Raw genomic sequence first — 27837 nt, forward strand, 5'->3', positions numbered from 1 at the left:
ACCTCAAAGGTAATTTCCAGAATAAACCACCTGACATTGAGGTGAGAGGACGTTTAGTGTTTTTCGTGTGAGAATGTGAATGTTCAGCTCTTTAGTGTTTCTCATCTTTTACACAATGACTTAATAAAACAATCATTACAATTAAAAAGTATGAAGAGAGAGCGATAGTTTAATTACAACATGTGACTGTCAGCTTCCAGTTGGGAATGTTTGTGACAGTATCTTTGGGGTTGGTTGTCACATGTTAGTATATACACTCACCTGCCTCTTTATTAGGTACACCTGTACAATGTCTAATGCAATCCAATACAACAGATCTGCTTTAAATTCTACATTTTTAGCTTTTGTTAACATTGTCAGGAAGGAGATAATTCTACTTTTTGAGGTCGGAGTGATGGTGATGGTGGTGTATTAGGATGCATACATTGACTGGTGTTCCTAATATTTTGTCCACTCCATTAACATAGATGAGAGGGGCAAAATATTAGGAACACCAGTAAATACAATACACCTCAGTAAACCACCACCACCACCACTGTAAATAAGGAAACACAGTTTGAATCCACAGTGCAGCTCCTCGTCCTGATAACCGTCCTCTTTCTTTAAACAAAAACAAGCTCCACTCTGGGATCAGGTTTCATTGTTCCCTCCCTTCAGATTGACAGTTTGTAGATGGGTGTAACCAACATGTCAGAGAGATCAGCTATCATGTGTCATCTGTTGTGTGAAATATCTGTACCTTCAATATTCAAAGTGTTTTCTCCTCATTCAAAGCTTGTGGAGAAAATGTGAAACTACAATGAGAGTTTATTAGAGGCAGTTTTCCTCCTGAAACACCATAACGTTCATATTATAATACTCCAGTACTTTTACTGTAATAGTATTTTAATGCAGTACTTTTACTTGTAATAGAGTATATGTACATTGCAGTATTAGTACTTTTACTGCAGTAAAGTATCTGAGTACTTCTTCCAGTACTGCTGCTGACAGTTTCTACAGAGGATCATGTGACTGTCAAAGGTCGACATTTATCAGCAGAGTTTCTGGATGAGATGAACTTTAGTTTTATTTGCTTGTATTTCAAACACAAACAACATGATTAAAATATGAAATGTGTTGCAGGTTTTATTTCATATTGATACAGTATTAAAGCTTTACTGATACAATGATCAATAAAGCTTTAAACACAACAAGCTCCACTCTGGGATCATATTTCATTGTTCTCTCCCTTTAAATCTACAGTTTGTAGATGGGTGTAACCAACATGTGACGCAGCACAGAGCTGTCAGGCTGCATTTATGACTTAATCACATGTTGTTCAGATCAAAGTTCAAACGTATTAAACTTATCAGGAAGTGAAACTCAGACAGTCGTTGCCTCTGAGAGCTGAAATGGCGCAGAAAGATCAGCTGGACCCAGAAACCTTCTCTTGTGTGATCTGTCTGGATCTACTGAAGGATCCGGTGACTATTCCCTGTGGACACAGCTACTGTATGAGCTGTATTACAGGATTCTGGGATGGAAAAGATCAGAAGAAGATCTACAGCTGCCCTCAGTGCATACAGACCTTCAGACCAAGGCCTGTCCTGAAGAAAAACACCATGTTAGCAGCTTTAGTGGAGCAGCTGAAGAAGACTGGACTCCAAGCAGCTCCTGCTGATCACTTCTATGCTGGACCTGAAGATGTGGCCTGTGATTTCTGCACTGGGAGGAAGCTGAAAGCCTTCAAGTCCTGTCTGACGTGTCTGATCTCTTACTGTGAGAATCACCTCCAGTCTCACTTTGAATCAACCAAATTAAAGAAACACAAGCTGGTGGAGCCCTCGGAGAAGCTCCAGGAGAACATCTGCTCTCGTCATGATGAGGTGATGAAGATATTCTGCCGTACAGATAAGAAGTGTATCTGTTATCTGTGCACTATGGAGGATCATAAAGGCCACGACACAGTCCCAGCTGCAGCAGAAAGGACTGAGAGGCAGAGAGAGCTCGAGGTGAGTCGACTAAACATCCAGCAGAGAATCCAGGACAGAGAGAAAGATGAAAAGCTGCTTCAACAGGAGGTGGAGGCCGTCAGTCGCTCTGCTGATAAAGCAGTGGAGGACAGTGGGAAGATCTTCACGCAGCTGATCCGTCTCCTCCAGAAAAGAAGGTCTGATGTGAAGCAGCAGATCAGATCCCAGCAGGAAACTGAAGTGAGTGGAGTCAAAGAGCTTCAGGAGAAGCTGCAGCAGGAGATCACTGAGCTGAAGAGGAAAGACACTGAACTGAAGCAGCTCTCACACACAGAGGATCACACCCAGTTTCTACACAACTACGCCTCAGTGTCACAACTCAGTGAACCTACAGACTCATCCAGCATCAATATCCGTCCTCTGAGATACTTTGAGGATGTGACAGCAGCTGTGTCAGAGCTCAGAGATAAACTACAGGACATCCTGAGGGACGAATGGACAAACATCTCACTGACAGTGACTGAAGTGGACGTTTTACTGTCAGAACCAGAGCCCAAGACCAGAGCTGAGTTCTTAAGATATTCACGTGAAATCACTCTGGATCCAAACACAGTAAACAAATATCTGTTATTATCTAAGGGGAACAGAAAAATTGAATTTACAGAACCACCACAGTCTTATTCTAGTCACACAGACAGATTCACTGTTCATTGGCAGGTCCTGAGTAGAGAGAGTCTGACTGGACGTTGTTACTGGGAGGTGGAGTGGAGAGGAGGGTTATGTGACGTTATTGTAGCAGTCGCATACAAGAATATCAGCAGAGCAGGACGTGAATCTGTATTTGGACAAAATGACATATCTTGGTCTTTACGTTGTCACTTTAACTGTTATGAATTTTACTTCAACGACATTGAAACTCCCATCTCAGGTCCTTATTCCTCCAGAGTCGGAGTGTACCTGGATCACAGAGCAGGTATTCTGTCCTTCTACAGCGTCTCTAAAACCATGACTCTCCTCCACAGAGTCCAGACCACATTCACTCAGCCTCTCTATGCTGGACTTGGTATTTCTAGTTCTGACGCCACAGCTGAGTTGTGTAAAGTGAAAAATTCAGATTTCATTTCAGGCTTCATGTGTCAGATGTTGTAATTCTTCATGTTTTTGTCTCCATGTTTCTGAGCTGCTCAGAGATCAGCTGGTACGCTAATGGTGTTACTATATATAGTTACTTTATCTATGTGTTGTTGATATTTTGAGTTTCTTTAAATGTGACTTTTTCCTGTGTGTTTTTATCCATGGAGGCTCTCACTGCTCATCACCACGTTTTTAACCTTCACTGACATTTCTTCAGATGAAAATGTGAACTTCTCTTTGTTCTAAATGTTAGTTTCATGTTTGTATTGATGTATTTGTGTCTGTTGTTTCTTAAACAGAGAAAACTGCAGAACTTCCTTCATCACAGATATTTTGTTCTCATCACTTTGTAAATTCATAAAGAAATGTTCCATCAAACTGTAATGATCATGATAATAATCATTAATGATGTTCTTGTACATAGCTGACATTCTGGGTTAAACTAACTGACTGTGTGGATGAAGTCAATCTGAACATGAAATCATTGATCACACTTTACTGATTGGATGTGTGAACAATCTGAAGCTTCAATAATCAATAAAGATGATTTTTATCAACAATGATCAAAGTGTTTTCTTCTCATTCAAAGCTTGTGGAGAAAATGTGAAACTACAATGAGAATTTATTAGAGGCAGTTTTCCTCCTGAAACACCACAAAGTTCACATAATAATACTGCAGTACTTTTACTGTAATACTGCATACTACATCACTATAATACTGCAGTACTTTTACTGTAATACTGCATACTACATCACTCATAATACTGCAGTACTTTTACTGTAATACTGCATACTACATCACTCATAATACTCCCCTGAAGTACATTTACATTTTATGTTAATGATGTTTGTTTAAATTTGTCTGAAGCTGAATAATTTCAAATGTGTTCAAACTGTTTAAATGGTGATCAGCTTTTAACTGAGACTTTACTGTAAATGATTAAACACAGTTTGTAGATGGGTGTAACCAACATGTGACGCAGCACAGAGCTGCCAGGCTGCATTCACTGATGAATCACGTTGTTCAGATCAGTTTGAACTTGTTTCAGCTGGCAGTAAACGTACTGTTCAGTTGTTGTATTTCAGTGAAACTAAACATTTTAAATCAATTTCTAAGACTACATTTTTTATTTTCCCCATTAAAATAACAACCTCATAGTGTATGACTACGATGAACACGGTTGTCCACATCTTTTGAACAGAATCAGCTTAATGACAGTAAAACCACTTTATTCCTACCTGATACTTTAAGCTTCCATTACACATTAAAAGGGAATTTATTCAGGATCCAGTTTATGAGGAATTCAAAAGAAGGTAAAAAGTGACTACAAGTCTATGCCAGACTACCGGCCCTTTTCTCCCCTATCTATCCATATCTATATTTCTGAAGTGTTTGTATGTTAAGAGAAACATTATCCCAAATTCTTCATTTCCAAATCTTTTAGGTAGACATGGAGGTCCCTGACGCATTTCTTAGGCTTTTGAAAAGATCCCAGCACTAATTTTTGGAGGTTTACTCATGTTTTTATTCCAGGATTTTGTTGTTTCTTGGGGTTCTTTTTAGGTGTACTTGAGAAGATTTAAACAATTCCTAAAGGGGTTTTCCCCAGTGGTCCTTGAAGGCCTCTCAAACTGAAATCATAATGTGATTGTAAGAATTTCTGAATATCTGAAGCTTTTGGGAAGCACATCTGAGGATCCTTTAGAGGCTTCAGAAGCACTTTAATGTTGGTTTTGTTGTTTAGAGGTTTTTATCTGTGAATTATAAAGGTGGGGTTATGACCATGACTTGCTTCCCAGGTGTTCTCAGGTTGTCCTTCTAGGATTATCTGTGATTAGTTGTGTTTGGATGTGTTTAATGGACTAAAGGTGTTTTATGAATGAACCAGGGACGTCAGAGGTTGTTCAAGATATCACTAATGGCGCTTTTCCACTACACAGTTCCAGCACGACTCGACTCTACTCGGTTTTTTTTGCGTTTCCATCAGGGATAGTACCTGGTACCTGGTACTTCTTTAGAATCTGCTCTGCCGAGGTTCCAAGCAAGCCGAGCCGATACTAAATGTGACGTCAACAGACTGCCAGCCACTGATTGGTAGGAAGAGTTGTCGCTGGAAGAATCATGAGCCGTCCCACACAAGAATCAAACCCGGCATTTTTAAATACCAACAACAGCGTTACTTTGTGTGTGACAGAAAGCCTCATACAGCAGCAAGTACACCATCGCCTCAATGTCCTCCATTGTTTATGTGTTTTGTGTCGCGTATAAAACAAAGTCACGGCAGTTTCGCGGAGCCGTGCTATGATGACCCCGCCCACATTGAGTAGGTATTTTTTGTAATGGAAAAGGTCTGTCCTGGAACCGTGTCGAGCTGAGCTCAGTCGAGTCGAGTAGTGCTAGAACTGTATAGTGGAAAAGCGCCATAAGATTTCTTTAAGGCCCTTATGAGGAGCGTCAGTCATGTTTGAGTGTGTTGTAGAAGTCACTGAGTTTAGCAGAATTTCAGGTGACTCTGGGACTATTAATAGTCATAATACAACTCCACAAGGAGCCATATATGAATTTAAGGCTTGTAAAGTGTGTTTAAAAGCATGAAGTGACAGTAATACCTAAGAGAGTATAAGACTGGGGAAGTTTCATGGCTTTGGGGAGAGTTATGGATTATTTACAAAAGTCTTTACAATCAGCAATCACATGATCTCATTCATCAGATTCATCCAATATTGTGTTCAAACTGTTTAAATATTGAGCAGCTTTTAACTACTCACTGTAAGGAAACACAGTTTGAATCCACAGTGCGGCTCCTCGTCCTGATAACCGTCCTCTTTCTTTAAACACAACAAGTTCCACGCTGGGATCAGGTTTCATTGTTCCCTCCCTTCAGATTGACAGTTTGTAGATGGGTGTAACCAACATGTGATTCAGCACAGAGCTGTCAGGCTGCTTTCACTGATGACTCACGTGTCCAGATCAGTTCAAACTTGTTTCACCTTATAAAACTTATCAGGAAGTGAAGCTCAGTCAGTCGTTGCCTCTGAGAGCTGAAATGGCGCAGAAAGATCAGCTTGACCGAGAAACACTCTCTTGTGTGATCTGTCTGGATCTACTGAAGGATCCGGTGACTACTTCCTGTGGACACAGCTACTGTATGAGCTGTATTACAGGATTCTGGGATTGTGAGGATCAGATGAAGATCTACAGCTGCCCTCAGTGCAGACAGACCTTCACACTGAGGCCTGTCCTGAAGAAAAACACCATGTTAGCAGCTTTAGTGGAGCAGCTGAAGAAGACTGGACTCCAAGCTGCTCCTGCTGATCACTGCTATGCTGGACCTGAAGATGTGGCCTGTGATGTCTGCACTGGGAGGAAGAGGAAAGCCTTCAAGTCCTGTCTGACGTGTCTGATGTCTTACTGTGAGAATCACCTCCAGTCTCACTTTGAATCAACCAAATTAAAGAAACACAAGCTGATGGAGCCCTCTGAGAAGCTCCAGGAGAACATCTGCTCTCGTCATGATGAGGTGATGAAGATATTCTGCCGTACAGATAAGAAGTGTATATGTTATCTGTGCACTATGGATGAACATAGAGGCCACGACACAGTCCCAGCTGCAGCAGAAAGGACTGAGAGGCAGAGAGAGCTCGAGGTGAGTCGACTAAACATCCAGCAGAGAATCCAGGACAGAGAGAAAGATGTGAAGCTGCTTCAACAGGAGGGGGAGGCTGTCAGTCGCTCTGCTGATAAAGCAGTGGAGGACAGTGGGAAGATCTTCACTCGGCTGAAACGTCTCCTCCAGAAAAGAAGCTCTGATGTGAAGCAGCAGATCAGATCCCAGCAGGAAACTGAAGTGAGACGAGTCAAAGAGCTTCAGGAGAAGCTGCAGCAGGAGATCACTGAGCTGAAGAGGAAAGACGCTGAACTGAAGCAGCTCTCACACACAGAGGATCACAACCAGTTTCTACACAACTACCCCTCAGTGTCACAACTCAGTGAACCTACAGACTCATCCAGCATCAATATCCGTCCTCTGAGATACTTTGAGGATGTGACAGCAGCTGTGTCAGAGCTCAGAGATAAACTACAGGACATCCTGAGGGACGAATGGACAAACATCTCACTGACAGAGACTGATGTGGATGTTTTACTGTCAGTACCAGAGCCCAAGACCAGAGCTGAGTTCTTAAAATATTCACGTGAAATCACTCTGGATCTAAACACAACACACACAAAGCTGTTATTATCTGAGGGGAACAGAAAAGTAGAAGTAATGAGACAACAACAGTCTTATTCTAGTCACACAGACAGATTCACTGATGAGTATCAGGTCCTGAGTAAAGAGAGTCTGACTGGACGCTGTTACTGGGAGGTGGAGTGGAGAGGAAGAGGAGTTGATGTAACAGTTGCATACAAGAATATCAGCAGAGCAGGAGATGAATCTGTATTTGGACGTAATGACAAATCTTGGTCTTTATGTTATATCCTTAACAGTTATGAATTTTGCTTCAACAACATTAAAACTCCCATCTCAGGTCCTGGTTCCTCCAGAGTCGGAGTGTACCTGGATCACAGAGCAGGTATTCTGTCCTTCTACAGAGTCTCTAAAACCATGACTCTCCTCCACAGAGTCCAGACCACATTCACTCAGCCTCTCTATGCTGGACTTTGTTTTTATTTTGTTGGATCCACAGCTGAGTTGTGTAAAGTGAAATAGACAGAAGTCATTTCAGACTTCATGTGTCAGATGTTGTAATTCTTCATGTTTTTGTCTCCATGTTTCTGAGCTGCTCAGAGATCAGCTGACATGTAAAATATCTGTACCTTCAATAATCAATAAAATATTTTATTCTCATTCATTAGAGGCAGTTTTCCTCCTGAAACACCACAAAGTTCACATAATAATACTTATGTACTTTTACTGTAGTACTTTAACTACATCACTCATAGTACTCCCCTGGAGTAGTTTTACGTTTTATGTTAACGATGGTTGTTTAAATTCGTCTGACGCTGAATAATTTCAAATGTGTTCAAACTGTTTAAATGGTGATCAGCTTTTAACTGAGACTTTACTGTAAATGATTAAACACAGTTTGTAGATGGGTGTAACCAACATGTGACGTAGCACAGAGCTGCCAGGCTGCATTCACTGATGAATCACGTTGTTCAGATCAGTTTGAACTTGTTTCAGCTGGCAGATCGAAGTTCAAACATATTACACTTATAAGGGCGTGAAGCTCAGACATTATGTACTTTAACTGTAATACTTTAACTACATCACTCATAATACTGCAGTACTTTAACTGTAATACCGCATACTACATCACTCATAATACTGCAGTACTTTTACTGTAGTACTGCATACTACATCGCTCATAATACTGCAGTACTTTTACTGTAATACTTGAACTACATCACTCATAATACTGCAGTACTTTACTGTAATACTTTAACTACATCACTCATAATACTGCAGTACTTTACTGTAATACTTTAACTACATCACTCATAATACTGCAGTACTTTTACTGTAATACTTGAACTACATCACTCATAATACTGCAGTACTTTAACTGTAATACTTTAACTACATCACTCATAATACTGCAGTACTTTTACTGTAGTACTTGAACTACATCACTCATAATACTTATGTACTTTTACTTGTAATGGAGTATTTTTACATGGTTGTGTCGGTACTTTTACTTCTTCCACCTCTGCTCCACAAACTCTGGATTCTTGCTTGCTAATGACACAGGCACTAATTTCCTAATGTCTCCTGTCACCTCAAACACACACACACACACACACACACACACACACAAACAGTGATTGATTTGGGTCTTCTAAACACACTTCTGCCTCTATCGCTTTCTCACAAATCACACACACAGACACACACTTTCTCTGTGTCGTAACCAACTTTTCAAACACACACACACACCTACGCTCTAATGACACATGGGCTAATTTCCTAATGTCCCCTATCCACGAAAACACACACACACACACACACACACACACACACTCACAAACACACAAATGTCTAGTTTATGCTTCAGTGTGAGTGATATCCCGACCATTATGGGCCCTTTATTTACACTGGCTTTACAAATGAGCCCTAATTACTGGGTCTTAATGATGTGGTCGGGCGAGCGAGGTAGCTTTGCAGAGAGATAGCAAAAAATAGAGAGAGAGTGAGGAGCAGGAGGGAGGTGGAGGGGAGAGAGGGTGGGAGGCGTTTGCTTGGAGGGTTTTTTGTAAATGTCAAGAGCAGAGAGTTGATGGCTTCATCAATCCTTTATCCCTGCAAAACACCTGGAGGAGGAGAGGAGAGGGGTATGAGGGAGATTAGTCAGGGAGAGGGAGGAGGAAGAGAGAGAGGGAGGGAGAGGGTAGCTGGAGGGAGAAGAAGAAAAAGAAGAAGAGGAAGGAAGAGGGAGAAGGAGGAGGAGGCAGGAGGAGGAAGAGATCAGCCAAAGGGGGACAATAGGAAAGTATAAGAGGTAGAATGGATGGAGGGAAGATGAGGGAGGAAAAAGAGAGAGGGATGACAAGAAGAGGGGAGAGAAGGAGGCAAACATGGGAGGAGGAGATAATTAGGGATTGTCAGTGAGAAGGAGGAGGAGAAGAAAAAAAGAAGGGATTGAGATCAGTACAGAGGGATGAGAAGAGAATGAAAGACATAAAGGTGGGATGAGTGAAGGAGATGGAGGAGGAAGAGAGAGGAAGGAGGAGAGAAAGAGAGGACAGATGAAATGTGAGTGGAGAGGAGGATGGAAAGGAGGCAAAGAAAGAAGGAGAAGATGAGGAAACGAAGGGAGTAGAGGTGGAGATGGTGAAAGTAGAAAGTATTAGTTAATAAGTAGAGAGGGAAACGTTTTTAACCAATATCCAAATTAGTTTGATTTTAGTTTGATTGTTTTTGTATTGAGTAAAAATGAATGAAAAACACACAAAAAAACTAGAATTATTCCTCACTGAACAAACTACACTCTAATTAATATAGAATAGTCTTAATATGAAACTTAATAAAACAGCTTCAGTTTGTATTGACTTTAATAGAAAAAGACTCTTCAAGATATTCAGATGTTTGGCCATGTTGGGGACATATTTTAGTTTAATCCAGACTAAAATATGTAAACAACTGCTGGATAAAGATATTATTATATATATATATATTATTATGTGATGGTTGTACTGGTTCAGCCCACTTGAGATGAGTTTGGGCTTTATGTGGCACTTGAACTTAACTGAGTTCGACTCCTCTGATTTAAGACATTACTTTACACCTGTGCTCACTGTACTGTGTTTCTCTCCACTCGTTTACATGAGTTTGTACTTTCAGCTTTAATTCTGTCACATATTCAATGAGCCGGTCTGGTCCAGGTCTTTGATGTTTAGCCTCAGTGAGTCAGGATTACCACTGATCCCCCCCCCCCCCCCTCTCTGCTATTAAACAGCTGATTCTCTTCAAGGTTTCCATCTCAGTCGAAGCTTCTGACATTTGCCTCTCTGTCCTTCTCTCTCTCTTTCTCTCTCGCTCTTTCTCTCATCATGTAATCCTCTCTCGTCCCCTCTTTTAACATCTTCCTCTCTCTTCTCCCCAGCTCCATCTCCCTCTCATTACAGATCCATTTCTCTCTCTTTATGCCTCTTTTTCCTCCCTTCCACTATCTCTCTCTCTCTCTCTCTCTCTCTCTCTGTCTTCTTGTGCTGCTGCCGCTGTCTGTCCTAATCTCCCTCGCCCCCCCCCCCCCCCTCCACTCTGTCTCTTGTCGTTCCTTTCTTCTCCCCCTCCTCCCCCTCCCCACCTCCCCTCCTCTCTCATCTCCCTCTCATCCTCCTCAGTGTAATGCAGGATAAAGACATTGGGATCACATATGGCCGAGTGGTAATGGCAGCGCGCCACTTAAATCCACTCATTTAAGTGCAAATCGGTGTCATTCTGGAGCCGCCGAGCAGATGCTAGGCCATGTCAGCATAACTCGATGTGACCACCGCTGGCTTAGAGTGTGTGTGTGTGTGTCTGTGTGTGTGTGTGTGCATGCTCGGTAACCCCTATGGATTGTGATGAAAGTACCTGCTCCTTAAATGTAGAAAACAGATAAATTGATAGGCGATTATAGCGAGGGATTTGTGCACGTATGTCTGTTTTAGAGCTGTGTTATATATATATGTGTGTGTGTGTGTGTGTGTGTGTGCGTGTGTGTGTGTGTGTGTGTTTCTACCATTTGCACCCTAAATGTAACACAAGAAAAGGTGGAAATCCAGAAGTAGACACTCAGCGATAAGAAAGAAATGGAAATATATATTTTTTAAAAGAAAGAAAAAAAGAAGTACCGTCTGTCATTCAACGTTTTATTTAAATAAAATGTAATTATATGTTCAAATACAAAAGCACAGATAGTGAAAAATGACTTCTTTCAGAGTGTTGAGGTCAGGTAGGTTCAGGATTTCGTCTTTAAACAACAGTCAGGTCCCAGTATGAGAACTTAAAGAGGATTTTCTTGATCGTACTTGTTCCTCCTGCTCATTCTGACTAATAGAAAACAACATTTTATTCATTTAATTTCTTCAAAAATGTATTCAAATGTTTTTCTGAAGCTCATGTGAAGTCCAAATCAAGTGGATATCATGTTATTGGTACAAAAGTCCCTCCGTAAAGCCTGTTTTAATGCTCATATGAACACCTGAACATTGAGTTATGATATGAAAATTGGTGTATATGTCCTTTAAGTGATTTATCAAGTTAGTTACACTTTCATTAATGTGTTTTTTGTTTTGTTTTACTTTAAAATACATTCATTAATGTTGCTCAATTCTTATATTTATATGAAAAAAAAGTTTCATAATGTTTAATTTGAGTCTCCAAAGTGTCCAGTAAGTCAAAAAGTACAATATATCCACTTGAAAAGAAAACATTTTACCAAATTAGAAGAAAAAGAAAGTATAAATTAGGAGTTGCTGGTACTCAGAGGATATAAAATACTTTACTATAACACTTTATAACACTACTAATACTTTAAAACATCCTTACATCCATACAGCCTATAGCTATCAGAGTAGGCTGATTCAAATATCATCTATAGTCAGTGTATAAACATATCATTTTAAGTTTATAACACATTATAATGTAGTTAGTTAATGTAAAGTATTTGTCAGCAGGTATTTTTGCTTCTGTTTTCATGTTGTTGTGCCTCAACATGAAACTTTAGTGTATTTAAGTGATAACAATGCAAAGTTTAATGAGTTTATGTGATTTCATTTCTTCCTATAAACAAGCAAAACTTCTCTTTTAGGCATTTCTTTTAAAAAACCTGTGTTATTCTGATGGTCCCACTTTACAATCAGACTCCGTTTATAAAGGATACTGTGTGTGTGTGTGTGTGTGTGTGTGTGTGTGTGTGTGTGTGTGTGTGTGTGTGTGTGTGTGTGTGTGTGTGTGTGTGTGTGTGTGTGTGTGTGTGTAACGTGTTCAGAGCTGACAGTGAGTCGCCGAACACGTTCAGTACTGAATGAGTCAGAGGAAAACTTCACACAGCCAGCGGGCCAGGCGATGTTTCATCAGAAGATTTCCTGAGAAAGTTACAACACCATGAATTGCACAGTATTTGCCTCCGGTGGGGGGGGGGGGGCGGAGTTTACACCAACTCAGAGCAAACTTATATCTCCTCCCTTACTGCTTGTGCACGGGTTTTTGCAACAACTCTGAGTTGCATAGAATAGGGCCAACTTTGCACCAGATGTATGCATTATGTCTTTATTATTATTGCATATTTGGTATTGCAATAATCCTGAAGTAACGGAAAGTAATCAAGTTACATTACTTTAATATTGTGGTACTTGAATATATTTTTTAAGTAGTATCGAAATACATTTTTAACCCTTACATACTGTTCATATTCAGGCTTTTCTCAATATACCCTCATAATTAGTCTCTATACATAATTGTGTGTGATATTGGGTATCAGCTGCATTTTAGAAAGTTGTAAAATATTTCATTTTTTTGTATATTAAGTCAAATTTTCTTCCCCCCTCCCTCCTTCTCTCTTTCTTTCCTTCCTCTCTTTCCTCCCTTCCTTCTGTCCTTCCTCCATCCCTCCCTCCTTCTTTCCTTCCATCCTTCCTTCCTTCCTTCGTTCCTTCCTTCCTTCCTCCCTCCCTTCCTCCTTCTCTCTTTCTTTCCTCCCCATTGCCTTCCTTCTTTCCTCTGTCCTTCTTTCCTTCCTTTCTCCCTTCCTCTTTTCCTTTCTCCCTCCCTCCCTCCTTCCTTATTTCCTCCTTCCCTCCTACCTTCCTTCCTTCCTTCCTTCTTTCCTCGCTTCCTTCCTCCCTCCTTTCCTTCCTTCTTCCTCACTTCCTTCCTTTCCTTCCTTCTTCCTCCCTTCCTTGCTTTCCTTCTTTCTTCCTCCCTTCCTTCCTTGACTCGAGGACAACAGGAGGGTTAAGAGTCGTGTCAGTTGTCAAATGACCAACAATTGATTTAATATGTATTTTCTTTTGTATAATTTAGTTTTTGACTCCTTGAGTTCTTAAAGTTACCACATTTTACTGATTAGTTACTGAAACTGAAACTCTGTCACTTATAACATGTTAATTCTTTTCTAAAACTTTTGTATGTAAGTCAAATTTTTTATGAATATACATTTTGAGACGTCTCCCCCCAGAAATATTTCCTCTAATTTAAACCCAAACTTTAGTCTCGCAGCTCCTCAGGTACACAAGATAATGAAAAAAAACCCCTCATTTTAATTCAGAGTCAGAGAGCGGGTCATATTTAAATCATAAATGTCATTACGGTTCACGTCTATCTATAATGAATCCACCATCAGAGGCAGATTAGCCGAATGTGTCGTCTGCTGGTTTTTTCGCGGGCGGACTCGTTATTAGCGGCGCGATAACGCTGTTTAATTGTAATCATTATTTAGCTGCTGTGCCATTTGTGCCACAGCTTTCTTCTCTGCATTATGAGCAGCTGATAAAAGTTTAATGAAAGATGATTGTCGTTTGGTTTTTTTTTTAAAATTTTTTAGCTCCAATAATAACACTTTTTTTTTTTCATTTCTCTTTTATTTTGTGCGGCAGAGTTTCCTGCAACCTGCTTCTGTCTTCTTCTTCACTTTATTTATGTTTCTACTTTGCTAACAGTGACTTTCAACCATCGCTTAAACTCAAAATTGCTGTGACACAGTTTTATCTTTAATTCAATTTTTATACACAAACCACTTTTTTCAGGGGCTCAAGTTTAATTGGGCAAAGTAACATAATGATAATTAAAATGTTCATTATTAGACCGTACATCTTGTTGAGTGTCAAATTTTAACATTTGACAGATGTAAAAACACCCCAAATGTCTTTTATTACTAAATTTGCCCAAAATGCCTAAAAATGAAAATATTTTAAATGTCATACTTTTGTATAGATGCTACAAATGTTTGTCCATTGAGGCTGTTCTGGGTCAGATTATCTCCGTATCTATTGACATGTGTTTTAGTGAAATGAATAGTTAATAGTTTTAATAAGATAGTAGTTATGAGGATTTCTTTTTATGATGTAGCAGTGAAGACTTATGGCTCTAATGGTTATACAATAAACCCCACAGCTCCATAAAGCTCTGCTCATTTTACACTTTACATATAAAATAACATTTCCATCATTATTACTATGTTATATTTTCATGTCTGAGGTAAAATAGGACATGATATTGTGTGATAGGAGATGTTTAGTGGTGTAAAAGCTAAAAAATACACACTCTCTGCTCTCTGAAACATGAATCAAGGTTTAATCACATTTATTGATCAGTCAGATCCACTATTGATGCTTTCTAAACACATCTGTGCTTCAACATTTGGTAGAGACACTTTTTGTGAGTCAAAACTGACCCAGAACATACTTTGAGGGTGGAGAATATGAACAGTATGTAAAGGGTTAAAGCCTTGTCTGGAAGTCATGAACATCACCAAATGCTGTGTCTTCAGGTGGTGTTGGTTTGTGAGTCTCTACTTTAAGCTTTGTCTTCAGTGAGTGAAATGCATGCTGGATCGGGTTTCGATCAGGTGTTGGGTTAATGGACATAACTGGACTTCAGTGCTGCCAATTTAGGATTAATATGCCAATAATTAAATGATTTTAGACCCTAATGCTGTGAAGTAAACCTGGACTGTAGGTGTAGGTGCAGTAACTGAAGAATAAATGTCAGCTGAGGCTCCAACCTTTTCTTTTCTTTCCTTTTGATGAAAGCTAAGCGTCATATGAACTCAAATGTTTCTGATTATCATGGCCTTTCTGTGTGTGTGTGTGTGTGTGTGTGTGTGTGTGTGTGTGTGTGTGTGTGTGTGTGTGTGTGTGTGTGTGTGTGTGTGTTTGGATCGATAGTGTTTTTAATAGAACGGGCTAGAGACAGGAGGAGTGAAACAGCTCATGTTTTTCAATGTCCACACACACACACACACACACACACACACACACACACACACACACACACACACACACACACTTTAAAATAACCTTATGTAAGAAAATAAAAATAATCACAAACAGAAATCTATATTTCTGAAGTGTTTGTATTTTAGGAGAAACATTATCTCAAATCCTTTATTTACAAATATTTTACATAAGTATTATGAGTGATGTAGTATGCAGTATTACAGTAAAAGTACTGCAGTATTATGAGTGATGTAGTATGCAGTATTACAGTAAAAGTACTGCAGTATTATGAGTGATGTAGTATGCAGTATTACAGTAAAAGTACTGCAGTATTATGAGCGATGTAGTATGCAGTATTACAGTAAAAGTACTGCAGTATTATGAGCGATGTAGTATGCAGTATTACAGTAAAAGTACTGCAGTATTATGAGTGATGTAGTATGCAGTATTACAGTGAAAGTACTGCAGTATTATTATGTGAACTTTGTGGTGTTTCAGGAGGAAGACTGCCTCTAATAAATTCTCATTGTAGTTTCACATTTTCTCCACAAGCTTTGAATGAGAAGAAAACACTTTGATCACTGTTGATAAAAATCATCTTTATTGATTATTGAAGCTTCAGATTGTTCACACATCCAATCAGTAAAGTGTGATCAATGATTTCATGTTCAGATTGACTTCATCCACACAGTCAGTTAGTTTAACCCAGAATGTCAGCTATGTACAAGAACATCATTAATGATTATTATCATGATCATTACAGTTTGATTGAACATTTCTTTATGAATTTACAAAGTGATGAGAACAAAATATCTGTGATGAAGGAAGTTCTGCTGTTTTCTCTGTTTAAGAAACAACAGATACAAATACATCAATACAAACATGAAACTAACATTTAGAACAAAGAGAAGTTCACATTTTCATCTGAAGAAATGTCAGTGAAGGTTAAAAACATGGTGATGAGCAGTGAGAGCCTCCATGGATAAAAACACACAAGAAAAAGTCACATTTAAAGAAACTGATAATATCAACGACACATACATAAAGTAAAACAAAGTGTTGAATATCACTATTAGCGTGTCAGCTGATCTCTGAGCAGCTCAGAAACATGGAGACAAAAACATGAAGAATTACAACATCTGACACATGAAGTCTGAAATGACTTCTGATTACTTAAGTTTACACAACTCAGCTGTGGATCCAATATAACCAACATAAAATCCAGCATAGAGAGGCTGAGTGAATGTGGTCTGGAATCTGTGGAGGAGAGTCATGGTTTCAGAGACGCTGTAGAAGGACAGAATACCTGCTCTGTGATCCAGGTACACTCCGACTCTGGAGGAACCAGGACCTGAGATGGGAGTATGAATGTTGTCGAACCAAAATACATACCTGTCAATGAAACAATATAAAGACCAAGATTTGTCATTTTGTCCAAATACAGATTCACTTCCTGCTCTGCTGATATTCTTGTATGTGACTGCTACACCAACTCCTGATAACAATCCTCCTCCTCTCCACTCCACCTCCCAGTAACAACGTCCAGTCAGACTCTCTTTACTCAGGACCAGAGGATGATCAGTGAATCTGTCTGTGTGACTAGAATAAGACTGTGGTTGTAACGTCCATGTTACTTTTCTGTTCCCCTCAGATAATAACAGCTCTGTGTTTACTGTGTTTGGATCCAGAGTGATTTCACGTGAATATCTTAAGAACCCATCTCTGGTCTTGGGCTCTGGTTGTGGCAGTAAAACGTCCACATTAGTCACTGTCAGTGAGATGTTTGTCCATTTGTTCCTCAGGATGTCCTGTAGTTTATCTCTGAGCTCTGACACAGCTGCTGTCACATCCTCAAAGTATCTCAGAGTACGGATATTGATGCTGGATGAGTCTGTAGGTTCACTGAGTTGTGACACTGAGGGGTAGTTGTGTAGAAACTGGTTGTGATCCTCTGTGTGTGAGAGCTGCTTCAGTTCAGCATCTTTCCTCTTCAGCTCAGTGATCTCCTGCTGCAGCTTCTCCTGAAGCTCTTTGACTCGACTCACTTCAGTTTCCTGCTGGGATCTGATCTGCCGCTTCACATCAGAGCTTCTTTTCTGGAGGAGACGGATCAGCTCAGTGAAGATCTTCTCGCTGTCCTTCACTGCTTTATCAGCAGAGAGACTGACGGCCTCCACCTCCTGTTGAAGCAGCTTCACATCTTTCTCTCTGTGCTGGATTCTCTGCTGGATGTTTAGTCGACTCACCTCGAGCTCTCTCTGCCTCTCAGTCCTTTCTGCTGCAGCTGGGACTGTGTCGTGGCCTTTATGATCCTCCATAGTGCACAGATAACAGATACACTTCTTATCTGTACGGCAGAATATCTTCATCACCTCATCATGACGAGAGCAGATGTTCTCCTGGAGCTTCTCCGAGGGCTCCACCAGCTTGTGTTTCTTTAATTTGGTTGATTCAAAGTGAGACTGGAGGTGATTCTCACAGTAAGACATCAGACACGTCAGACAGGACTTGAAGGCTTTCCTCTTCCTCCCAGTGCAGACATCACAGGCCACATCTTCAGGTCCAGCATAGCAGTGATCAGCAGGAGCAGCTTGGAGTCCAGTCTTCTTCAGCTGCTCCACTAAAGCTGCTAACATGGTGTTTTTCTTCAGGACAGGCCTCAGTGTGAAGGCCTCTCTGCACTGAGGGCAGCTGTAGATCTTCCTCTGATCCTCTCCATCCCAGAATCCTTTAATACAGCTCATACAGTAGCTGTGTCCACAGGTAGTAGTCACCGGATCCCTCAGTAGATCCAGACAGATCACACAAGAGAGTGTTTCTCGGTCCATCTGATAGTTCTGCGGCATTTCAGCTCTCAGAGGCAACGACTGACTGAGCTTCACTTCCTGATAAGTTTAATAAGTTAGAACTTTGATCTGAACAACATGTGATTAAGTAGTAAATGCAGCCTGACAGCTCTGCGCTGTGTCACATGTTGGTTACACCCATCTACAAACTGTCAATCTGAAGGGAGGAAATAAGGAAATATGATCCCAGAGTGGAGCATGTTGTGTTTAAAGAACAGGGACGGTTATCAGGACGTAATCATGTTGTTTGTGTTTGAAATACAAGCATATAAAACCAAACTCTGCTGATAAATGTCGACCTTTGATAGTCACATGATCCTCTGTAGAAACTGTCAGCAGCAGTACTGTATCCTTGGAGGAGCCAAGTAAACCTGACCTGTAGGTGTAGTAACTAAAGAATAAATGTGTGCGTTCGGATCAATAGTGTTTTTAATAGAATTGGCAGAGACAGGAGGAGTGAAACAGCTCATGTTTTTCAATGCAGACACACACACACACACACATACACACACACACACACACACACACACACACACACACAAACACACACACACACTGTAAAATAACTGTATGTAAGAAAATAAATTAAATCACAAACAGGAATCAGATTTTTTTTCTTTCGTTGACTTGAAATGAAAACTGGAACTTTTCAAACGGAGCCTGAACACATCACGGCGATCACGCTCTCTTCCATGTTGATGGAGGGCAGCAGGTCGTCCATACAGCCCTGCAGACGCTTTCCCAGCATGCACTGCTTCCTGTTCCTGTCAGTGACCCCATCATGTCCTCCTCCTCCTCCTCTTCCTCCTCCTCCTCCCTCCATCCTCAGTTGTTTTATCCCATTAAATAACTTTCCACTCTCGTCAGCTCGTGTTCGTAAATCATGTTTTCGTCTCTTCTGCTTTCCCTCAGCTTCCTGTTAATCTCTCTATCTCTCTGTTTGTTTCACTAATTCATACAACATTCAGAAGAAGTACAGACCTCTTCGGATTTTTGTACGTCACGCTGGATCGTCACTGGACTTTCATGCTTTTTAAAAAAAATCTTGAATTATAACTTTATGTATATAGCACCTTTCAAGGCAATGCAGCTTTATTTATATAGTGCATTGCATACACAGGGGAAACTCAGTGTGCTTTACATAAAAACAAAACATATTGAATAGTAAAAAATTGGTGACATTAAAACATATGATTTAAAAACAAGAAAACCTAATTATAATAAAAATAAAAAAAGTACAGAAATAATAGAAAGAGAGACAGAAAACTAAAAGCTAGACTAAAATCAGTGTCAAACAAGTTGTTACAAAGCTTCATGCTTTGTAAAAACAGACAAATTAAAGGCAAAAGTACAAAGTTATAAAAATAAATAAGTAATTGCAGTTTATAACTCAAGAGCAGGAAAAGCCTGTCTGTAAACATGTGGATCATCTGCATACAGAGATTAATAGCTGGGTGATAAATAAAGGTCATCAAGATGAGCAATTAAAAAATCAGTTAAACTAGTTTTAAAAGCAGCATCAGGTTTGTTAAAATGTACATTTAGTATTTTTGTTGGTTTTATATCATTTGAAATGACATTTGCACAATTTTTTACCAAAAGTAAGACTGAATGCTCCTGAAAATGTCAAATGGTGTAACCACAAAAGAATGATAAATATTACATATTTTATCACCTACAGTGTATTTAAGTGGACTTATACTAATAATTACTTCATTTTAAAACATCAAATGAAAAGAAAACATTTTGGAGTATTTCTACATTTAAATTTTAAAGCATTTTGTCAATACTGAGCAGAACATATCCCAAAAAACAATATTTATTTCTAAATCATTTGCAACATATAATATAAAATGTGTTAAAAACTTAACGTTGTGTTGCTAAAAGAGGACTATATTTATTCCACATTTCAGTTCACATTTATTTTTTTGTATATAATCAGATTTATATGAAAACATACTGGTTACACCAATTGGACACTGGGTTGCATCACGCCATTGACCCAGCTATTGTTTGTTTCAGTGCTTAGTTTGGCTTTTAGTAACAGAAAGAAATAAAATAAAGTTACATACAATTTGCTTCAGACAGACTTTAACACTTTTATTAAAACCATTTAATATCTATGAGTTATGTTTTGTTAATATCTTGAGATGAAATATCACCTCAGCCTTCTCACTAGATGATGAAATTTACTCATATAATTTATGTCAAGATTTTACCATGAATCTTTGTCCAAATCAGCAAAACCCAAAAGAAAGTTTGCTCTGAAAGAAGAAGAAGAAGAAGAAGAGCAATCACACGTCAAAATGAAATTACAGCTCAGGCTCAGCAGCAGGATTAATGTTATCAGGTGACCTGTCTGCGCTGATGTGTGAGTGGGTCATTTCTGCAAACAAGTTTGAATTAAAATCATTGAAAGAAAAGAGGCGGCCTCTGCAATTACTGCAAATCACTGGACGTCTCAGGTAATATTAGGCCTGTGAGAGCCGCTGACAGACGGACAGTTAACAGCTTCTTCTTAAAGCCTCAAATGTTTAAATTTGATGGTTTTTTTATTTCTCTTGAAGCTGTTTGCAGCCTGTTGGTTAGTGCATATTCTACTCCCTCGCAGTATGTTCTGGGTCTAAGAATCTCCTTTTGAAGCACAGATGTGTTTAGAAAGCATCAATAGTCGATCTGACTGATCAATAAATGTGATTAAACCTTGATTCATGTCTCAGAGAGCAGAGAGAGTGTATTTTTTAGCTTTTACACCACTAAACATCTCCTATCACACAATATCATGTCCTATTTTACCTAAGACATGAAAATATAACATAGCAACAATGATGGAAAGGTTGTTTTATATGTAAAGGTAAAATGAGCAGAGCTTTATGGAACTGTGGGGTTTATTGTATAACCATTAGAGCCATCAGTCTTCACTGCTACATCATAAAAAGAAATCCTCATAACTACTATCTTATTAAAACTATTAACTATTCATTTCACTAAAACACATGTTAATAGATACGGATATAATCTGACCCAGAACAGCCTCAATGGACAAACATTTGTAGCATCTATACAAAAGTAGAAATATTTTCATTTTTAAGCATATTGGGCCATTTTAGGCTGCTGGTGAAAACGTCCTTTTTGTCCCCTGTCTGCACCCGTAGAGCCGAGCTATAGTTTAAACTGTAATGGGACAGTAGGGAGAGAGAACAGATGGGGCATAAAACAAACCCAGCACACATCAGGGACCCCCGACTCTGTGTGTGTGTGTGTGTGTGTGTGTGTGTGTGTGTGTGTGTGTGTGTGTGTGTGTGTGTGTGTGTGTGTGTGTGTTTGTGTGTGTGTGTGTGTGTGTTTGTGTGTGTGTGATTTGACAGCTCAGGTGTAAATTAGAAGCTCAATGTCTTATTGGATGGTGTTGGCAGAGGGGTTATATGTGTGTGTGCATGTGTGTGTGTGTGTGCGTGTGCATGTTTGTCATACACCTGATCCGTCATCAGTTTAAAGGATAAAGCTACAATTTTCTATATTTTTCTTATTGTCAACAAATCTCACTTACAGAGCCAAACAAACAAGCTGAAGATCTCCAAAAACTATTAAAAAAACATTTCAACGAGTCACATCAGGAGCAGCTGACTGGACTGTTAACCATCAGCGTCTTCTGATAGTTTCCATGCTTGTTTTGGTGCATGTGAAGGCTACACATTGCTTAAAAATGAGAAAAATGCAAGGATGGGGTTTGGTTTTATTTAGCAAACTCATCTGCACATAAATATTCCAGCTATTCAAATGTATCAGACCAAAATGAGCATCATATCACATACCTGCTACTACATTATCAAAAACCTGGTGTGCTGCTGCATGGTTATAATGAAAACCTGCAGTCACATTATTTAGAGTAGAATAGTCTTTATTGTTATTGTACATGTACAGCAAAGATGAAAGTAATCCTTATTGGTGCCATAAGTAAAAAAAGAAAGAAGGTGCTTAAAAAAGAATAAAATGAATGAGTAATTAGTAATAAACTAACTAAAACACATAATACACACACACACACACACACACACACACACACACGATACAATATATTCCACATGCTGCCATCAATATTGCGCAATTCCCCTTTAATATTACACACAAAATAGTTGTTGCAGTTATTACAGGATCATGTTTTTGGAGCATTTAGAGCAGTTATTGCTTTAGAATAAAAACTGTTCATGATAAGATAGAAACCTGCAACTGATTTGCAACCTCTGCTGCTTTGTAGTTAATGTCTGGTTAGCTTTGGGTAAAGATGATGGTGTGGGTTAGAGTTACAGCAACATCTGTCGTCATGGCAGAACAGTAAACACCGCCTCCTACAGCTACGTCCACTTTCTGCTCTCTCTCTATATATATATCTAATCATCCACCCAACTTGCCTCTTTTAATTATGGAAGTTTTGTCTTTTAATATAGACGTCATCTGAACTGCGTCATAATAACCACGGCCACTAGATGGCATCTGTCTACTCAAATGTAACTATAGGTCGTTTTTAGCAACTGACATTACGATCTATACTGTTGTTTTTTTCTTGAGGACGTGCAGCACATCACAACCTCTTGACTTTATGTGCTATACTGGACATTTTTTAAGGTTGTGATATGAAGCCCAACAAACTAGCACAGCTGTAAATTCATTCTGCTCCTCCTATTGTCTATGTTTAAGTCTGTGTGTGTGTGTGTGTGTGTGTGTGTGTGTGTGTGTGTGTAGCTACAAACCTGCCGCAACCATTTATCCATCATATTTCAAAGCAGTTCTTTCATCTGCAGTGGAGCGTCTGCTTTACCATCATCATCATCGTCGTCTCTCTGTGCACTTGTAGGCCGGCCGAGCAAGGCGGCAGGCAGGCAGGGAGCGGCGGGGCGGCGAATCCAACGCACCCGGGCGGAAAGAATCAGAGTTTACACAACGGCGAGGCGGAGAAATTAAAGATGATTTTTATTTTCTTTATCTGGGGGAGAATTCATTACCTGGCAGAGGAGCGGGAGCTGAGCGCTGTCAGCCAAGAATAATGACTTGTCTAACTGATAGGGAGAGACACACTGACACACACACACACACACACACACACACACACACACACACACACACACACACACACACACACACACACACACACACACACTCAGGCTCAAACACAAACAAACACACTCAGTATAATACAGTATAGTGTCAAATACACACAATGATTGCTGTTGTTTTTTCTACACACACATACACACACTCACATGTTACACTTAATACACATTTGTATCATATTCAGTAGATTTAAGGCTCTTTGTTCTCTATCTTTTTATATTATTTCTTACAGATTAACAACCATAAATACATCTCATCGGCTGTCATCATCCATCACACAGCAGACTACCTGCATTAACCCGTTAAGTTTGTGACGATACAATATAAAGGTTCATTTTCTATAATTGAGAGCATGTTTTTCATATATGCCTTTGACCAGTATCCAGTTCTCCGTCATACATTCATGATTACCAGACATAAAGTCAGAGGATGACCAAACTCAGCAGGATTCATCCTCTAGTGACCATGCATCTCTGTGCATTATGTTATGATAATCAGTCCATCAGTTCTTGAGATATTTCATCTATAGGAGCAAAGTGATCGACCAATCAGCAGTGTAGTAAAGCTTCACTATTTTCCTTTTCCTCACTTACCTCACTTCCTTTTTTCTCCTCACTAATCAGCTGTTTGGTTCAGCCTCTGTCAGCCCTAATCGTCCTGATTAAGTTCACCTGGTCCACTCGAGTCTTATTTAAAGACTGAACTCCTTCCCCTCTCGTTCTCTGTCACCTTCACACGGGGAGGTGGACCTTTAAATTTCAACTAAACCACATGGACACAAAAAAACCATCATTGACCCAAACATCATAAACACACTCATACAGATTCACTTCCACTGATCTAAGACTCCGAACACAACCTACAGTATGTTTCCACACACACACATAAACACACACTCAGCTAGTCTCACATGCAACACACACACACACACACACACACACTCCCTCTCAGGTCCTCGCAGGCTCGTCTGCGTCGGTAATAACCTCGCCGTGCTCCGATCGAGAGGAAATCAGCTGGAATGTGAAATTGAAAACAAACAGTCATTTCAGATAGTGAAGCCTCTCCGTCAGCCGGCGTCTCCCTCTCTGTTTGAAGCCCACAGATTGTCCTCAGATCATATCCAGATATACAGTATAGCTCGTGTTCCCTAAATCCCTATCTAATAGACAACTCATACATAATCAGACGCGGCAGAGAGGCGACGGCAGCGGGCCGCTCGCCGTTGTTTTGCAGATACTAAAGAGGAAGCTGTTGCCGCCATCGGGGAGGAAACGACACGCCGACCCCAAAAACTTTGACTTCTCCTCGGTGACGGAGGAGAGGATGGTTTTTTTCAGGAATATTTGATGTGATTTATTTGATTACACATTAAAATGCAGATCAGTTGTGCATAAGAGAGAGTAGATGAGATGAGGTCTCATGCCTAAAAGTCAAAGCTACATGGATCTGCTTTAATTGAATAAGAGAGATAATAAGAGATAACTAGAGAAAGGAAAACCAACCAATGTTTTTAAGCAAGCAAGGAAGGAAGGAAGGAAGGAAGGAAAGCAGCAATGAATTAAGGAAGGAAGGAAGGAAGTAAGTAAGGGAGCAAACAAGGAAGGTAGCAAGCAAGTAAGTAAGTAATGAAGGAAGCAAGTAAGGAAACAAGCAAGAGCAGAAGTATGGAAGTAAGTAAGCAAGCAATTAAGGAAGCAAGCAAGTACGGAAGCAGACAAGGAAGGAAGGAAGGAATGAAGCAATGAAGGAAGCAAGGAAGGAAGGAAGGAAACAAGCAAGTGCAGAAGTAAGGAAGCTCCATCTACTCACATTAACTGAGGACTACCTCACAGCACCCTCTACGTGAACTGCAACCAATTTCGTAACAATGACGTTAACAGGAAGTGAACCGGCTCTCTGTAGACATGACTCTGTGACATCACCCTGACCAACGTCGTCACCATGGTAACGACTTTCCCGCAACCATCTGCCAACCTTTTACCTTCATTATGTCATGAATAAACTTTAGATAAGTTAGCCTGTACTTTTATAACGGATAGAAAATGATCTTAAAACATTTTAATGTGGAGGGTTTTATGGGGATTGACTCACTTTTGGAAACAGCCTCAAGTGGTCGTTTGAGGAACTGCAGTCAGAGGAGGAGAGAGAGAAATATTGCACTAAATGAAGGAGGAAATTATTGAATATAAATAAAATAAAGTAAGACATATTGCAGAAGAGAGACACAGGAGGTGAAACAAAGAGAGGGAAGTAATTAGATGTTGAAAAAGAATAAGAAACAGAAAGAAACTAAAAGATGGAGCAGAGAGAGAGAGAGAGAGAAAAGCAGTTTGTGTTGTTCTCGTCAAGGTCACAGTAGCTGAATGTGGAAATCCTGAGGGAACACCACTGTGTGTGTGTGTGTGTGTGAGAGTGAGAGAGAGAGAGACACGGCTCTATATTTTCCTATTTATTCTATCATTCATGTGTGTGTGCCTTTTGTCTTTGTGTGTGTGTTTGTCTGCATTTAAAGCCCTGTAGGGGCTCACAACGGGCTGCAGCGTCGCATTCCAATCACTGCTCAATTAATTGCCCTGTAGACGCACACACACACGCATGCATGCACACACACACACACACACACATACATACACACACAGAGAGAGTCCACAGAAAACAGTATCAACACGTGAGTTGCAGACAAACATTTTCCCATTCATAGGAAATTAAAGACAAATAAAACAGAAAAGGGACAAACTGAATCCTGCTGCAGACACACACACACACACACACACACACACACACGCACACACACACACACACACACACACACACACACACACACACACACACACACACACACAGTGTATTGATGAAGCTCTGACTTCTCTCATCTTTGATGCTGGAGATGTTTTACTGAGTTACGCTGCTGTAGTGAGAGAGTCTCAGTCTCGTGTTTTTTAATCAGAGCATCTAATGTCAAATAAATACATTTCTTCTTCTTCTTCTTCTTCTTCTTCTTCTTCTCTTCTTCTTCTCTCCGTCTGCATGCGCTCAGCTGCTCACTCATTTCTTCTTCTCTGATTTTTCATGCGTCACACATCACTGCAGACTCCTTCAACCCTCCATGTTCACCTGTCTCGTGACCCTGATACAACAACAAAAAAGACTTATATGTTTCTGATTTTAATGCACACTCAACACTTCCTGCTACCCTTTCACATTAAAGGCTTTCCAACAGCTAAGCGTGCAGGGAGGCTTTTGGTATTTACATTATACTACAGAGTTTAAATACATCAAAATTACATATTCTCTATATTCTATAGTCTCTAGTTTCATGCAGATGTAAAGTTGCACCTGTTAATTCTTCACCTGTTCAGGTAATAATAAGATAATGAATTCTCAGTGTTGTTGAGCTGCTGTTAAAGGAACTCAACACTTTCTGGAGTTTCAAAGTAAAAGCCGCTGAGGGGCCATGAAGTGAAATGGCCTCAGGATTCACACACGAAACATAACCTCTTGGGTGTGTGTGTGTGTGTTTGCCCTTAGGACCTTTCTGCCTGATGAATGAGACGTAGCCTTGAGCGCACACACACACACACACACACACACACACACACACACACACACACACACACACACAATCTCACCTGAAGCTCTGCACGAGTCATTAACACAACCAAACAAATTAAATCTGCTCAAACAATAAGAATAAGCAGCGGTGGACGTATTAGCATGAGAAACACGATAAAAAGTCTCCTCCATTGTGTCCTTATCACACTCCCATAATGCACTGGGAGGCAGGGATTGGCCCCGGCGTCCAGGACGTTCAACACTGAGCTTATCAGTGTCTGGGGGTCCTCGCTCCGAACGTTCAAAGACCGCCATTGTTGTGAGATTTAGGGAGGAAAAGAACAGAGGAGAGATTTTCAGAGGGGGCTTTTAGAGCTGCAGAGTGGATTTTATGTGTTTAGAGAAAAAAAGAAATCAGATAAAAGCTGAAAGAAGGACAAACAGAATAAATCCATGAGTGCCATAATCGTGATTTATACTATCGAGATTGTTTTTAAAAGAGTAAAAATCAACATGAAACATCTTCTCTGTGTGTGAAATATGTCAAATATATGAACATTTATACTCTAACATGTTAATTAGCTTCATTTAATTAGTCATTTCTAATGGAGACGCTGTATTTTGATATTTGGACTCGTTTTTTAAGCAGTGGCCTAAACGCCCTCTAGTGGTGACAAGTATGTAATAATAGATTACAGATTACTAGTTACTCTATTTAAATGTAATAAGTAATGTAACTATTTCAATGACTTCATCAAAGTAATGTAACTTATTACATTTGATGACTTTTGTTCTAACAAATGTTTTCATCTGTTAG

At 39.8% G+C, this 27837-nt stretch overlaps 2 protein-coding genes across 2 annotated transcripts in view; one reads left to right on the forward strand and one right to left on the reverse strand.

The window, feature by feature from the left end:
• The window catches only part of LOC134001220 (neuronal PAS domain-containing protein 3), a 99898-nt gene that overhangs the window by 15963 nt on the left and 56098 nt on the right, over positions 1-27837 (forward strand). The window lies entirely within an intron of this gene.
• LOC134001011 (tripartite motif-containing protein 16-like) lies at positions 16680-18356 on the reverse strand. Its single transcript, XM_062440546.1, has one exon. It carries the CDS (start codon positions 18354-18356, stop codon positions 16680-16682), a length of 1677 nt encoding a protein of 558 aa, XP_062296530.1.

Source organism: Scomber scombrus, chromosome 19, assembly GCF_963691925.1.
Source record: "Scomber scombrus chromosome 19, fScoSco1.1, whole genome shotgun sequence".
NCBI lineage: Eukaryota > Metazoa > Chordata > Actinopteri > Scombriformes > Scombridae > Scomber > Scomber scombrus.

Bases quoted from the DNA above. Each gene is read 5' to 3' on its own strand.
- LOC134001011 (XM_062440546.1), bottom strand. From the start codon at position 18,356: ATGCCGCAGAACTATCAGATGGACCGAGAAACACTCTCTTGTGTGATC.